Below are 12,803 nucleotides of genomic sequence, written 5' to 3'. Positions count from 1 at the left end.
AAAATTTGGAGATTAATCTCAGAAATTTTCTTAAAAAATACATGAAAATTTATGAGATTGAAAAGTCAAAAACCTTCGCATTTTGGAAATTTCCAAGCTTTTAATAAAACTTGGAAATTTTTATTACATTTTTTCAGAATTTGAGATTAATTCTGAGATTAATCTCAAAATTTCAGATTTTTTTTCTAGAAAATGCTTGACTTTTGGAGCTCAGAATTTCCTTGTTTTTTCTAGAAAATCTCTGAGATCAATCTAAACAATTTCTGAACTTTTTGATGGAAATTTATTCCTTTTTTCCATCTATGCCTTCATGTGTAAGTAAGAAGAACTGTCTAGATTCAAATATTTACAGATGTTTTTTCCTGGAAGGGCGAATTAAAAAATTACAATGTGCAAAATTAGGTCAGTTATGTTATCTTATTAAATATTTTTGCTATGAAAAAATATATACATGTCCTTTCTATAGCAAACAACCAACAGAGTTGCAAATATTTTTTTCGTAACTCATTTTTTTTATTGTTAAAGTTGTGAAGGGCAATCATGTATATATATATATATATATATATATATATATATATATATATATATATATATATATATATATATATATATATATATATATATATATATCGTCTTTTTTTCTTCTTCTAAATTCTGGGCTTTTGTAAATTTTTGAAGTTTATAAATTTTTTGTCCAGGTTGCAGCAAATCTAAAATTTGTAATCCAGATGATCCACCAGATTTAACATTTGAAAAAGGTCTTTTTCCTAGTAATTTATCTTCACTGAAGCAGACATAAGTCCCTCACTTTAATAAAAGTGTATTGTTTGAATTCAAGCTGCTCTAATTAAAGCCAAAACAACAATAAGCACCCTGAACAAACCATTAGCAGCAGCAGCAGTTGGCTGCTAATGGTTTGTGGATCTCCTAAACAAACTGTAAGGCCCTGAGCTGCATCAAGAGGCTGAGCTGAGCTCCAATCTGACATTTATCTCTTCGGGCTGTTCTGCTGATGGCAGCACGACGTCGCTTTAGGAAGCAGCTGTTTACTGTCAGAGATCTAGGTCAGGACAGACAGAAAGACATGGATGTACAGAGAGCCAGTCTATACTAACATTGTGTTCACATGAATGAAACTCTTTCCAACTATTTTTGTCTGGTTTCTAGTGCACTTAGTACACTTGAAATAAGACAAAACTAACTTAAGGCGCTTTCGCACTGCACGGAACGGAACGGTTCCAGCCCTGTTGTGTTCGCTTTACACTGAGGGCGCCATCGAAGCTGTGCCGGACGTCATTATTTTTAAAACTATAGTAGCGAGAGCCAGCTGTCAACGGAAAATCAACGTCTGACTCCATGACAACCAGTGGCCAATCAGCTGCTGGTTCTAAGCAGAACCGCTTGGCCGGCACGCTTGGAACCACAGCTCTTGTGGTTCCATGGGGCCGGGTGGAACCGGTTGCAAATTGTAATGCGAACACGCTCGGAACCGTTCCGTACCGTTCCGTGCAGTGCGAAAGCGCCTTTAGAGTCAATAAGTTGAAAAAATTCTAGTTCCATTGGTTCCATTCCATCTGAAACACTACCATCCGTCCTCATTCAAACCCAAATTACCAAAACCTCAAAACTTTGTAAAGAACATATATTTGTCTCTTATGGCATCAAGAATGCACATTCTTTTTCTGGTGACCTTCCTTTGGTTGCTTCAGAAACATCCTGTAAAGCTATTGCTGCATTGGTCACCCAATCGCCATGTTATGTTTATGTTCTTTTAAAGGTGACCTATTATGCTTCATTGAATAAGTTGTTCAATACATTTTTTTAAGAAAATCATTCTTATAGATGAAGAGATTTCATTCTGTTTTTGGGCATCTTGTCCCTTTTAATCTAAATAAAATGCTGCTGGCCACGCCCCCCAGTTTTGGCTGGTGTGACATTATTTTCCAGAGGTTTTTGAAACAGCTCATTTTCCAGACACCAAAAAATATGAGTTTATTGCCAAAAACTGTCTGGGTGTTTTTTTTTTATTTTTTTATCTTTTGGTATGTTTTCAGAAGCAGTTGAGACCCAAGTGGAAGTACAAAAAACATGCAAATGTGAATTTGCATAATAGTTCCCCATTAAAATTTATGCTATATACTTGAAGCATAGAAACAAAAGATTTATTCACATATTATTCTACTGTGCACTTTCATAGATGGTGATGATGATGGCGAGGATAAAGAGCTGCTGCCAGATCTTTCCACCTGACGCACAGGTAAGAGGCTCAGCAGCCACAGTCAGATCCCAAAGGCAGCTTTATCACACTGTTATATAACACTCACACTGATGTGAGGCTGATGTGAGGATGCAGCCACACTGCCGTCGTCAGCACTGGCCAGATCAGATTTAACCTCCCCTTCAAGCCCTCCCCTCACTCCTTCTTGAGTTTCCTTCATGATCCATGGTGATAATCCTCTGTATGTGTGTGTGTGTTATCCTCTTTCATATGAGGCCAGTGAGGTTACAGAGTGTGAGGAGGGTAATGTAATGTGTAAACAATAGATGTGAAAACAGGAGGTATGAGTGTTCTTTCATAGCTGTGCAGTCAAACAGAAACATCAAGCACTTAAACAAACAAAAAAACAAACACCCAGCCATTATCTGGCAATAAGTTAGTGATTTTTGGTGTCTGGAAAATGAGCCGTTTCGAAAACTTTTGGAATGTGACATCACATTCCACTGGCGGTTTGCTGTCACCTAGCAACTCAAGGAAAGCCTGACACGTTACCTATAACCCCTGGGAAGTTCCAGCACGTTTGGTCAGCTATTTTTATCACTGTAAGGAAAAGACAAGTGTTTTGTTGTTGACTTACTATTGGTTGTGTAGGAAGTTCCACTTTTGCTTTTCAAAGAGGCACGTTTGTATAATTGCATCTGTTTGTAGCCGTTTTCATTGTGCAAATGTAAACATTGAGTTGGGGGTGTGGCTATTTACTGTAACAAATTTGGCCTTGATATATTAGGTACCTATGCCACAAAATGGGGAATTACATTTATTGACAATTACGTCAACACCTTTTTTAATTCTCAGTCTCAGGACTGAAAACTTTTGGAATGTGACATCACAATCCACTGGCAAACCGCCAGTGGAATGTGATGTCACATTCCGTGACATCACATTCCACTGGCGGTTTGCCAGTGGAATGTGAAAAAAACTATCACATTGTCATACAGAACTTTGTTAAAAGCAGTAGCTCTTTTAATTCTCAGTCTCAGGACTGAGAATTAAAAGAGGTGTTGACGTAAATTAAGTGACTTTTGCAGATGTGAAGCATAATCATAAAACATAATTCAAACCAGTTAGGAGAATTATATTCAAATCTTATAAGGTCAACTGGTTTAATCAATCTGCATCCCAATGCTGATGTGTATAGAAGGTAAAGGTGTAGCTGTTTCATAAACTCTTATAGTTCTGGGTTTTCCTGTAAAGAGAAGAAAAATATGCCAGCATCCTTTACTTTATATTTCTTAAAAAGGTGGTTAGTCAAAAAACCTTCAGGTTGTCCTGTTGACATCATCCATGCATGTGTCTTTAAAGAGGTTTCTGCTTTGACTGGAACATTAGTTTTTGCTGTAGTACCTCCAGTGACGGTTTTAGACATGCAACTGTAAATTGGTAATTGGTAATTATCTCTCCCTTTGCACAAATTTAAAACCAGTCTGTTCAAAAATGTTAAAGGAAATTGTTTGTATCCAAATGAATGATGTTTTTATTTTGAGGGGCCCTTCTTTCCTGTGGGGTTCCTCAGGGCTCAGTTCTTGGTCCTCTTCTTCTTTTTCCTCTTTCTGTGTTTGGTGTCCAATCCAGAAAACATTCCACTGCTATTCAAAGAAAAGCCTCTTTTGTTGCTTTACTGAAATAATAATAATAAAAAAAGGTTATTTTAGTCATACTTAACTTTGGTTGCCTTTAGTCCAACATCCAACAGCATGTGACAAACATGGGAGTGACGTGGATTCAGATTATAAACTGAACAAACAAATCAGCTCAGTTTTGCAGAAAAGTTTCTTCCAGTTAAGGCAAACAGCAAGATTTTGAAGATGTCTGGGATTTTAGTTTAGTTGGTTCCTTTTATGTTTTAGCTTGATTTTGAAACCGTTTGGTTCTCTATTTTTGGTTTTACTAAAGATCTTCTCAATTCATTCAACAAGTTTGGTTATGTCTTGATTTTCCGGTTGCTGTTGGACATCTCTCTTAACCATCAGATTGGAAAGTAGATTTACCTGGAAATAACATATTGTCTCACTATATGGCTGGCTTAAAATGAATTAGGTAGATTCTAGAATACATAAAACACCAAGCAAAGGGTTTTATCAGAGTTGTAGAAACGGACGGAGATGCGTACGGTGTCTCTGAACCTGTGCTGAACGTCTCATCAGTGATTCATTAACGTGGTTACATAACATGCATCTTCTAATCATTCTTTGAATCCTAATATTAGACTGCTCCCATGCTAATCTATTTGTCTTGGCATAATCTATGGCCTGCACATGTAAGCAAGTCTTCACCTAAAACTTGATGGTGTCACTGTGTACTGCAGCTGATAATTATTATGTACACAGTTAGTATTGACTCTGCTTCCAGGCTGCAGTCGGTCACACAGTCTTCTTCTCAATTCAGAGTCCAGATCTGACTCAAGTTGCAATGATGGCATGACGGCATTACTTTAATATACTACAGACAGCATAAAGTATGGTAAACCTGGTGCACACTGGAATTTTTGATTTGAAGAAAATCTTCCCAGGTGACAAAGTTTTAGTATGTCACACATTTCAGACATTCCCTTGCCAGAAGTCTTAAATATGTGGCTCCACAATAGAAGAATAAGTGATTTACAACAAATTGGACTGAGAGACTGAAATTGGACAAATTGGACTAAACCAAGAGTATTAGTTTCTTTTTCAAAACACAAAAGTAGAAATCAACTGTGTAAATAATTTCAAAGATGAAGTAAAAACAAACAGTAACACATAAATTCACCCATCCCATCAATTCAATATATTTCAATATCTATTATAATTTTTTAAAGATTGTTTTTAAACTTTACATGATCATTAATTAATGTAAGTGCAGAAAGCAGCATGTTCCAGTATTTTTTAGAGTGTTGGTTATAGGCAAAAGTAGTATGAAAGTAACAATAAAGCACTTGACCAAAAGCACAATGGAACAGTATGCAAGTTAAGAACTAAAGACTATAGGACTAATTTTCTTATTTCCAGATACATAAAATGAGCAACACACCAAATTATAGCTGTGTTTCTGATCATTTCATGATGAGATTACAATTCATTCTAGCATATGACCTCAGTTCTTAAATGAAGTCCTATTAAAATAATTTTAAGAAATTATAATTAATATTTTTGACAACAATAATTTAGACTCATTAATTTAACCATAGTTTTTTTGTGTGTGTATCCAAATTATATTTGGGAATGTTATTTCATCCCTTATTTTTATTTTATTTTTGTCATTGAATGCAAAAATGTTGTTTTGTTTCTTTGTTATTTTGTACTATGTTTAAACTGTAATATGTAATCAAATATAGCTACAGTGATCCCTCGTTTTTCGCGGGGGTTGCATTCCGAAAATAACCCGCGATAAGTGAAATCCGCGAAGTAGTTACCTTTTTTTTTTAACAACTATTACAGAGCATAATTAAATACTCTACATTGAAACCAAAGAACAAAATCTGTTTTCAGGTCAGCGGATGTGCGTGTGCATCAATCACGGTATTAATGTCATCCGGAGTCGTGTCATTAAGTCGTCACCTCCAAGATGCTTTGCGAGAATCACAGCTGTATCTACGGTAGAGTCTCCGGCCAGTTTTTTCAGCAGGCATTCAAAGTTTCAGTTTCCATCTCCTTAATGGACAATCTGTATTACGAGGTTAATGGACAATCTGTATTACGTATATTTTAGCCAATCAGGACGCAGAACATAATGCACTGTGGAAAAAAACTGCACTAAAAAAAAAAAAAAAATCCGCGAAGCAGCGAGCCCGCGAAAGGTGAACGGCGTTATAGGGGGGGATCACTGTAATAGTTTAACATTTTCAATAGAAATTATCAAGCAACATAACGGAACTGGACGTGCGAGAACCTGACTGCTCCCGGTGGCGTACGTGACAAATGGCAGGTTTCAGCTACATCTCCATAGTAACGGGCTCCGAGCTCGTATTGTCTGGTTGGACGTCGAACTGAACTCAGTCCGTAAGCTTGTTTTTTAGTGCAAATACATAACTGTGTTGTTGTTTCCGACCATCTGTAAGTCTTATTTAACAATTAAACAACCTTTGGACATTTTACAGCGTCCTTTATTGTACCGTTTAAAACACTTGTAGCTAACGCCTAATATACACAAGATTTTTAGTTCAGTTTGTTTATTATTAATATAATATATTCACCTTTACAATAGCAATAGCATTATATATATTTATGTAACTATTGTTTTTGAAAAGAAGGCAGACAGAATAGAAGTCAACTTATTTCACCTGCCCTCTTCTTGTGTCTTACGTTACATATTATTCTTTATATATATATATATATATATATATATATATATATATATATATATATATATATATATATATATATTCACACACAAGTTACAAGTTTTTAAACTTGTAACTTGTGTGACGGTGGATATTTGATATCCAAATATAATGTTAAATATAATATTAAATGTGATGGTCAAATATAATTTTATGCAAAGTTAGTTTAGTCCCAATTTTCCCTCTCTTAAGGATGCTCCTATTGTCTGTGGTATAGTCTGGTTCGCTCAGAAGGATGTCAGGACTATTCCGACCCAAAGAAGGGGAGATTCAACATGCTGGATTGTCTTGGCCCAGTGTCGCGACTTGTGTGAGGGTCCCAGAGGACGCAACCTGTAATAATCACAAAATGAGCCTGAAGCCTGAAAAACGGTAACGGACTAAATTTCCTATTTGTGTGGGAAGAGTTAGCATCTTTTGAGTGTGTTTTTTCTGTTGAGGTCTGATACACTAGTGGAGTTGTTTTGTTTTCTGTCAACCCCTTATCCATCCAACAAAATATTGTTCCTTACAGTCAGTTTGCCTATCATCACTATCATAAAGAGGAGAGCCCTCATCTTGGATGGCGGGAACAGATCCTTAGTGAATATATAAATCCTTCATAAAATCATTTAAAACAGCAGAAGATTGAACATTTATGAAGTTCAAATTAATATTTAGACCCATCAAATATCCACACATGATGTTTAGTAATTGCACTTTACATTTAATATTGAGAGATTAAACATCAGGTGTTTAATCTTCGTTTAAACACCTGATGTTAATAAACAATAAAAGTTCTGGCTCATCAGATATTTAAACCAGTGCATTATATTTAAATTAAAGCTTCATTATTCATGAAGACGAAGTGAAAACACGCAGTTGGTTAGTACAGGTTAATCTAAAACGGGTTCCCAACCATTCGATCAAAATCAATCGTTGATCAGGAGACAAACTGAACGTCACCAAGAGGTTGAGACGAGCTCATCCAGGGGCGGAATGGACCATTTTCCAGGCCAGGAACTTGATCTTAAAACTAAATTTAATCCACTTTAACTCAGGTCAGATTGTTGCTCCTGTTGTCCTGGTATTCATTTGGTATCTGATTTTCTGCAGCATCACATGAGACCCTCTGAAAGAAATGTTTCTGGACTTTAGATGACAAAACTCACAAATATATTGTAATAAAGAAGAAAAAAATTCTTTGTAATCAAATTGTTTTATTGAAAAAGCCGAAGAAACAGAACAACAGACATTTTGGTTTACCATCTAAATCTAAAGAATTGAGAAGAAAACAAGCAGCACCAGTTTTAAGTTGATTTTAGTTTTGGTTTCTTATTTGGATCACAATAAAGAAATCAGAATTAAGTTCAGTTCCCTTCAGTATCACCTGATTAAAACAAAAGCGACATGTGCAGAACAGCAGAAGGGAAACCAGACCATCCAAATAAATCAATATAAATATTAAGGCACAAATACAATCACATAATTGATTCATAGCAAAGTTACGTTTTATGCATTTACATCTGTTTGATTTTATTTAAAACTCGTATACATATGCCTTTAAATTAATTATTATCTACATAATCTAATACATTTTAGAATGCATTGAATATAATTAGTTAATATATACTAACAAAGTCTAAGTATTTAAAGTTGTAAAACAAACGAGTTTCTGGCATTTAAATTTTATGCGAATGGTTTTCATTGAAATTATGAGAAGTGAAATAGGGAATCGGACACAATGTCCTGCACCTGTAGGTAGCAGTAAAGTCCCTTTAAGTTGGCTGCCACCCGTCTCAAGAAGGGAAAAGAAAAAGAGGACGTACTTTCCCCAGCACTCAGGTCCATGTGACGGACATGGGACTGTGGCTCTGTGGGAAGAGTAGTTGTCTTGTGATTGCAAGTTTGTAGTTTCATTTCTAGTTTCCTTCTGCCATATGTACTCTGGACAAGACACTTAATCCCAAATTACCTAATGATTGGTATAAAAATGTTTGTGAATGTGTAAAGTGCTTTGAGTAGGCAAAAATTATTAAACAACTGATTTGTAAGTTCAGTCCATTTATCATCACAACTGACTGAATAGGAAGGAATTGCATAAATGTGATAGTTCAGTTTATTGCATATAGGTAACTTGATTTTTATACAATTCAAACAATATACCTTACGTGTTTGAAATAAATACACTTGTTATTGTTAATTTAGTATAATTTAAGTATTTAATATAGTTCAAGTATTTAATAATATCAAATACTTAAACCTAAAGATTATGCCATTATAATAAATGGGCTTTATTACATTGATGAATATGAATCGTGTAAAGTTTATTTGATAGGTTTGCATTTAAATTATTTAAAAAAGGTAAATGGAAATTTGTCATATAATAAAAATTACATAAATCTTAAAAGTTAGTGTTAAATATTTCTGTGTGTATATTAATAAACTCAGATAAATTTAGATTTTTGTGTGTAGAAAATTTCTATCATATCAGAATGACCAAGCATATCAGCAGTGATTTTCTTTCCTGGAACACAGGGAACTACATTTAAACCAGAAAAATAAAGAACAGAACAGCAGAGACATCTGAACAATAAATCCTGATCAACAATCAGAGAAAAGAGTGAAAATCTATCTGAGTTTACAGAACTCCACAGAGTCTCCAGGGTTACCAACCCAAACTCCAGCCAGTAGCGGTTCAGTGAATCTGGTCTGGACTCTGTGGAGGAGAGTCATGGTTTCAGAGACGCTGTAGAAGGACAGAATACCTGCTCTGTGGTCCAGGTACACTCCGACTCTGGAGGGAACTGGAGCTGAGATGGGGGTCCAGATGTCCTTGTGACCAAAGTGAAAACTGTTTTGGGAACACTCTAAAGCCCAAGACTTTTCATTATTTCCAAATCCACATTCATTCTTATCTCCTGCTCTGCTGATATTCTTGTATGCGACTGCTACATCAACTGCCCCACATCTCTCCACCTCCCAGTAACAACGTCCAGTCAGACTCTCTCTGCTCAGAACCTGACACCAATAAGTGAATCTGTCTGGGTTACTAGAATAAGACTGATCCAGATTTATTCCTGTCACCTTCCTGTTACCCTCTGATAGCAACAACTGTGTGTGTGCTGTGTTTGGATCCAGAGTGATTTCACATGAGTATTTTAAGAATCCAGCTCTGCTCTTTGGTTCTGGTCCTGGCAGTAAAACATCCACATCATTAAGTCTATGTAAGATGTTTGTCCATGAGTCTTTCAGGACGTCCTGTAGTTTATCTGTGAGCTCTGACACAGCTGCTCTCGCGTCCTCAAAGTATCTCAGAGGACGGCCAATGATGCTGGATGAGTGTGTCGACTTACTGAGTGTTGGCAGTGAGGGGTAGTTGAGGAGAAACTGGCTGTGATCCTCTGTGTGTGAGAGCTGCTCCAGCTCAGCGTCTTTCCTCTTCAGCTCAGTGATCTCCTGCTCCAGCTTCTCCTGAACATCTTTGACTCGGCTCACTTCAGATTCCTGCTGGGATCTGATCTGCTGCTTCACCTCAGAGCTTCTTTCCTGGAGGAGACGGATCAGCTCAGTGAAGATCTTCTCACTGTCCTCCACTGCTTTATCAGCAGAGCCATTGATGGCCTCCACCTCCTGTTGAAGCAGCTTCACATCTTTCTCTCTGTCCTGGATTCTCTGCTGGATGTTTCCTCGTCTCTCCTCCAGCTCTGTCTGCCTCTCAGTCTCTTCTGTTGCAGCTGAGACTGTGATGTGGCCTTTATGTTCATCCATGAAACAGGTGAGACAGATATACTTCCGATTATTGAAGCAGAACATTATCATCACTTCATCATGCTTAGAGCAGATGTTCTCCTGGAGGTTCTTGGACGGCTCCTCCAGCTTGTGTTTCTTTAATGGACCCACGTCATAATGAGGCTGAAGGTGTTTCTCACAGTAAGAGGCCAGACAGACTAAACAGGACTTGATGGCTTTCAGTTTTCTTCCAGTGCAGACATCACAGGCCACATCTTTATGTCCAGCATAGCAGTGGTCACCAGGAGCAGCTTGGAGCCAAGTCATCTTCAGCTGCTCCAGTAAAGCTGCTAGCATGATGTTCTTCTTTAGCACAGGCCTCGGTATGAACCTCTCCCTGCACTGAGGGCAGCTGTATATTCTCATCAAATTAACTCCATCCCAGTGGATCCAACTCTCTCCATCCCAGTGGGTTTCAATACAGTTCATGCAGTAGCTGTGTCCACAGGCAGTAGTCACCGGATCCTTCAGTAGATCCAGACAGATCAAACAGGAAAAAGTTTCTCGGTCCAGCTGATTCTGCTCCATTTCTGCTCTCAGTCACAGTGAATGTTAGTTTCATTTACTGAAAACATAAACCGGTTTGAGCTTTTGTCTGTAAATCACGTGTCAGAGCAGAGAGGCTGCAGCCAATCAGCTTTCACCATCAGCAGACGTTGGACCCAACCCGCCATAATATTTGTTTTATAGCAGGAAATACAGGAAAAGGAGGTGATTGTTGATTTCAGGAGGAACAGTGTCAGATCAAGCCGTATTTCTGTCATGGGAAAAGAAGTTGAGGTTTTTGAGGAATATAAATACCTCCATGTTCGCTTGGAAACAGACTGGATTGGAGACGCAACAGTGAAGTCATCTATAAGAAGGGACAGTGCAGACTGGTCTTCTTAAGGAAGCTAAGATCCTCCAAGGTTTGCACAAAGATGCTGCATATCTTGTATCAGTAAAAGGTAAAGGTAATTTTATTTATACAGCCCACTTTCAGCAATACAAAGTGTTTTACATGAATTAAAAGGAAACACAAACAAAATAACAAAACAAAGAGCAAAAGAAGAAAAAGAATCTAATGTTGATCTGTTCAAAGTATATAGGGTTTCTAGATAAGTATAGGTAAGTATCATCTGGTCTAATTCCTTTTCTGGGTTGGAAGGGGTCTAAAAAGTAGTTGCTAAGGTAGTTTTTTCTGGATTCTAAGTTTGTTCTCATCTCTGTTCTGGCTTGCTAAATAAGTGTAAGTAAGTAAGTATCCTCTGGACTTCTGGGTTGCTAGATAAATATAAGCAAGTATTCACTGAACTTTCTAAGTATGCTCTAAATTTGTAAAAGTAATGAGTACTCAACAGTTTCTAATGATAAAAACTAAATGTTCCTGTTCTGGAAGAATTTTTTCTGGATTCTAGATTCCCTCTAATTCCTTTTCTGGGTTTCAATAATAGGAGTCCCTCTGCATAGTAATATAAAAATTAATCTAAGAATTATTATATTCAGTCTGTTGTTGAGTGTCATTTCTTCTGCTGTCACCTGTTGGGGCAACAGCATCAGAACTGGGGAACTAAAAATGTTCAACAGCCTGATGAAGAAGGCTGGTTCTGCTCTGCGGATGACTGTGGAACCTCTGAAGATGACAATGCAAAGAAGAATTCTTCATAGGATCAAGAAAATTATGGACAACCCTGACCATCAAATGCATGAGACTGTATTGGGAAAACAGAGTGTCTTCAGTTCGAGACTTCTTCAGATTCAATGCAGTGCAGACCGCTTCAGAAAATCTTTCCTGCCAATAGCCATCGCCATCTTCAATAACTCTTTGAAGAATTATTGAGTTATAACAACTTTTGGGGTGTGCTGTGGTGGCGCAGGGGCTAAGCACAACCCACATATGGAGGCCTTAGTCCTCAACGCAGCTGTCGCAGGTTTGATTCCCGGCCTTGGTGACCCTTGCTGCATGTCTTCTCCCTTCTCTCATTACCCACTTTCCTGTAAATTAACTATCAAATAAAGGCCACTAGAGCCAATAAAAAAAAAACTTTTAATTTCCCTTTGGGATTAATAAAGTATTTTTGAATTTGAATATCAGCCTTGGGGAATTTCTTGAAGATGATTAACTGAATAACTGGTTTAAGAAGTTACTCTATTTGTCCTGTTTTAGTGAAGTGACAACACTCATTCAAGTTTACTTGTATGGCACATTTCAACAACAAGGCAGTTCAAAGCGTTTTACATCATAAAGCAAAAAAGAAGTCATAAAAACACCATACTGGATCTCTAGTATACTGGATCCATAGTGGATCTCTAAAGGCATCCACTTTTCAGCATAACAACGCTGTGCAACCTGGCATGTCTCTCTGCACTGCTATGACAGTGAAAGAGAAAGAGAATATATTCTTAATTCTTAATTGGTATTTATTCGAAGGCTCTACAGCACATGTGTCAAACTCAAGG

At 37.1% G+C, this 12,803-nt stretch overlaps 1 protein-coding gene across 3 annotated transcripts; it reads right to left on the bottom strand.

The window, feature by feature from the left end:
* Positions 1–8,966: 8,966 nt before the first annotated feature.
* LOC106953198 (tripartite motif-containing protein 16-like) lies at positions 8,967–11,085 on the bottom strand. 3 transcript variants are annotated; one of them, XM_015041787.1, is made up of 2 exons: positions 10,892–10,921; positions 8,967–10,645 (listed from the first exon to the last, which is right to left on the bottom strand). In XM_015041787.1, coding segments are annotated over exons 1-2 (1,443 nt in total). In that variant the 5' UTR covers positions 10,893–10,921; the 3' UTR covers positions 8,967–9,203. The 3 variants fall into 3 exon arrangements, with proteins under 3 accessions (XP_014897273.1, XP_014897272.1, XP_014897271.1); XM_015041786.1 differs by having other exon boundaries at positions 8,967–10,637; positions 10,884–10,920; XM_015041785.1 differs by having other exon boundaries at positions 8,967–11,085.
* Positions 11,086–12,803: the final 1,718 nt, after the last annotated feature.

Source organism: Poecilia latipinna, unplaced genomic scaffold (genome assembly GCF_001443285.1).
Source record: "Poecilia latipinna isolate Pla-1442-1.1 unplaced genomic scaffold, P_latipinna-1.0 Scaffold569, whole genome shotgun sequence".
NCBI lineage: Eukaryota > Metazoa > Chordata > Actinopteri > Cyprinodontiformes > Poeciliidae > Poecilia > Poecilia latipinna.
The sequence above is the reverse complement of the archived record's forward strand: the minus strand, read 5'-3'. Positions and strand labels throughout refer to the sequence as shown.

What these genes read in the sequence shown, in the direction of transcription:
- LOC106953198 (XM_015041785.1), bottom strand. Translation starts at nt 10,892, where the DNA reads ATGGAGCAGAATCAGCTGGACCGAGAAACTTTTTCCTGTTTGATCTGT.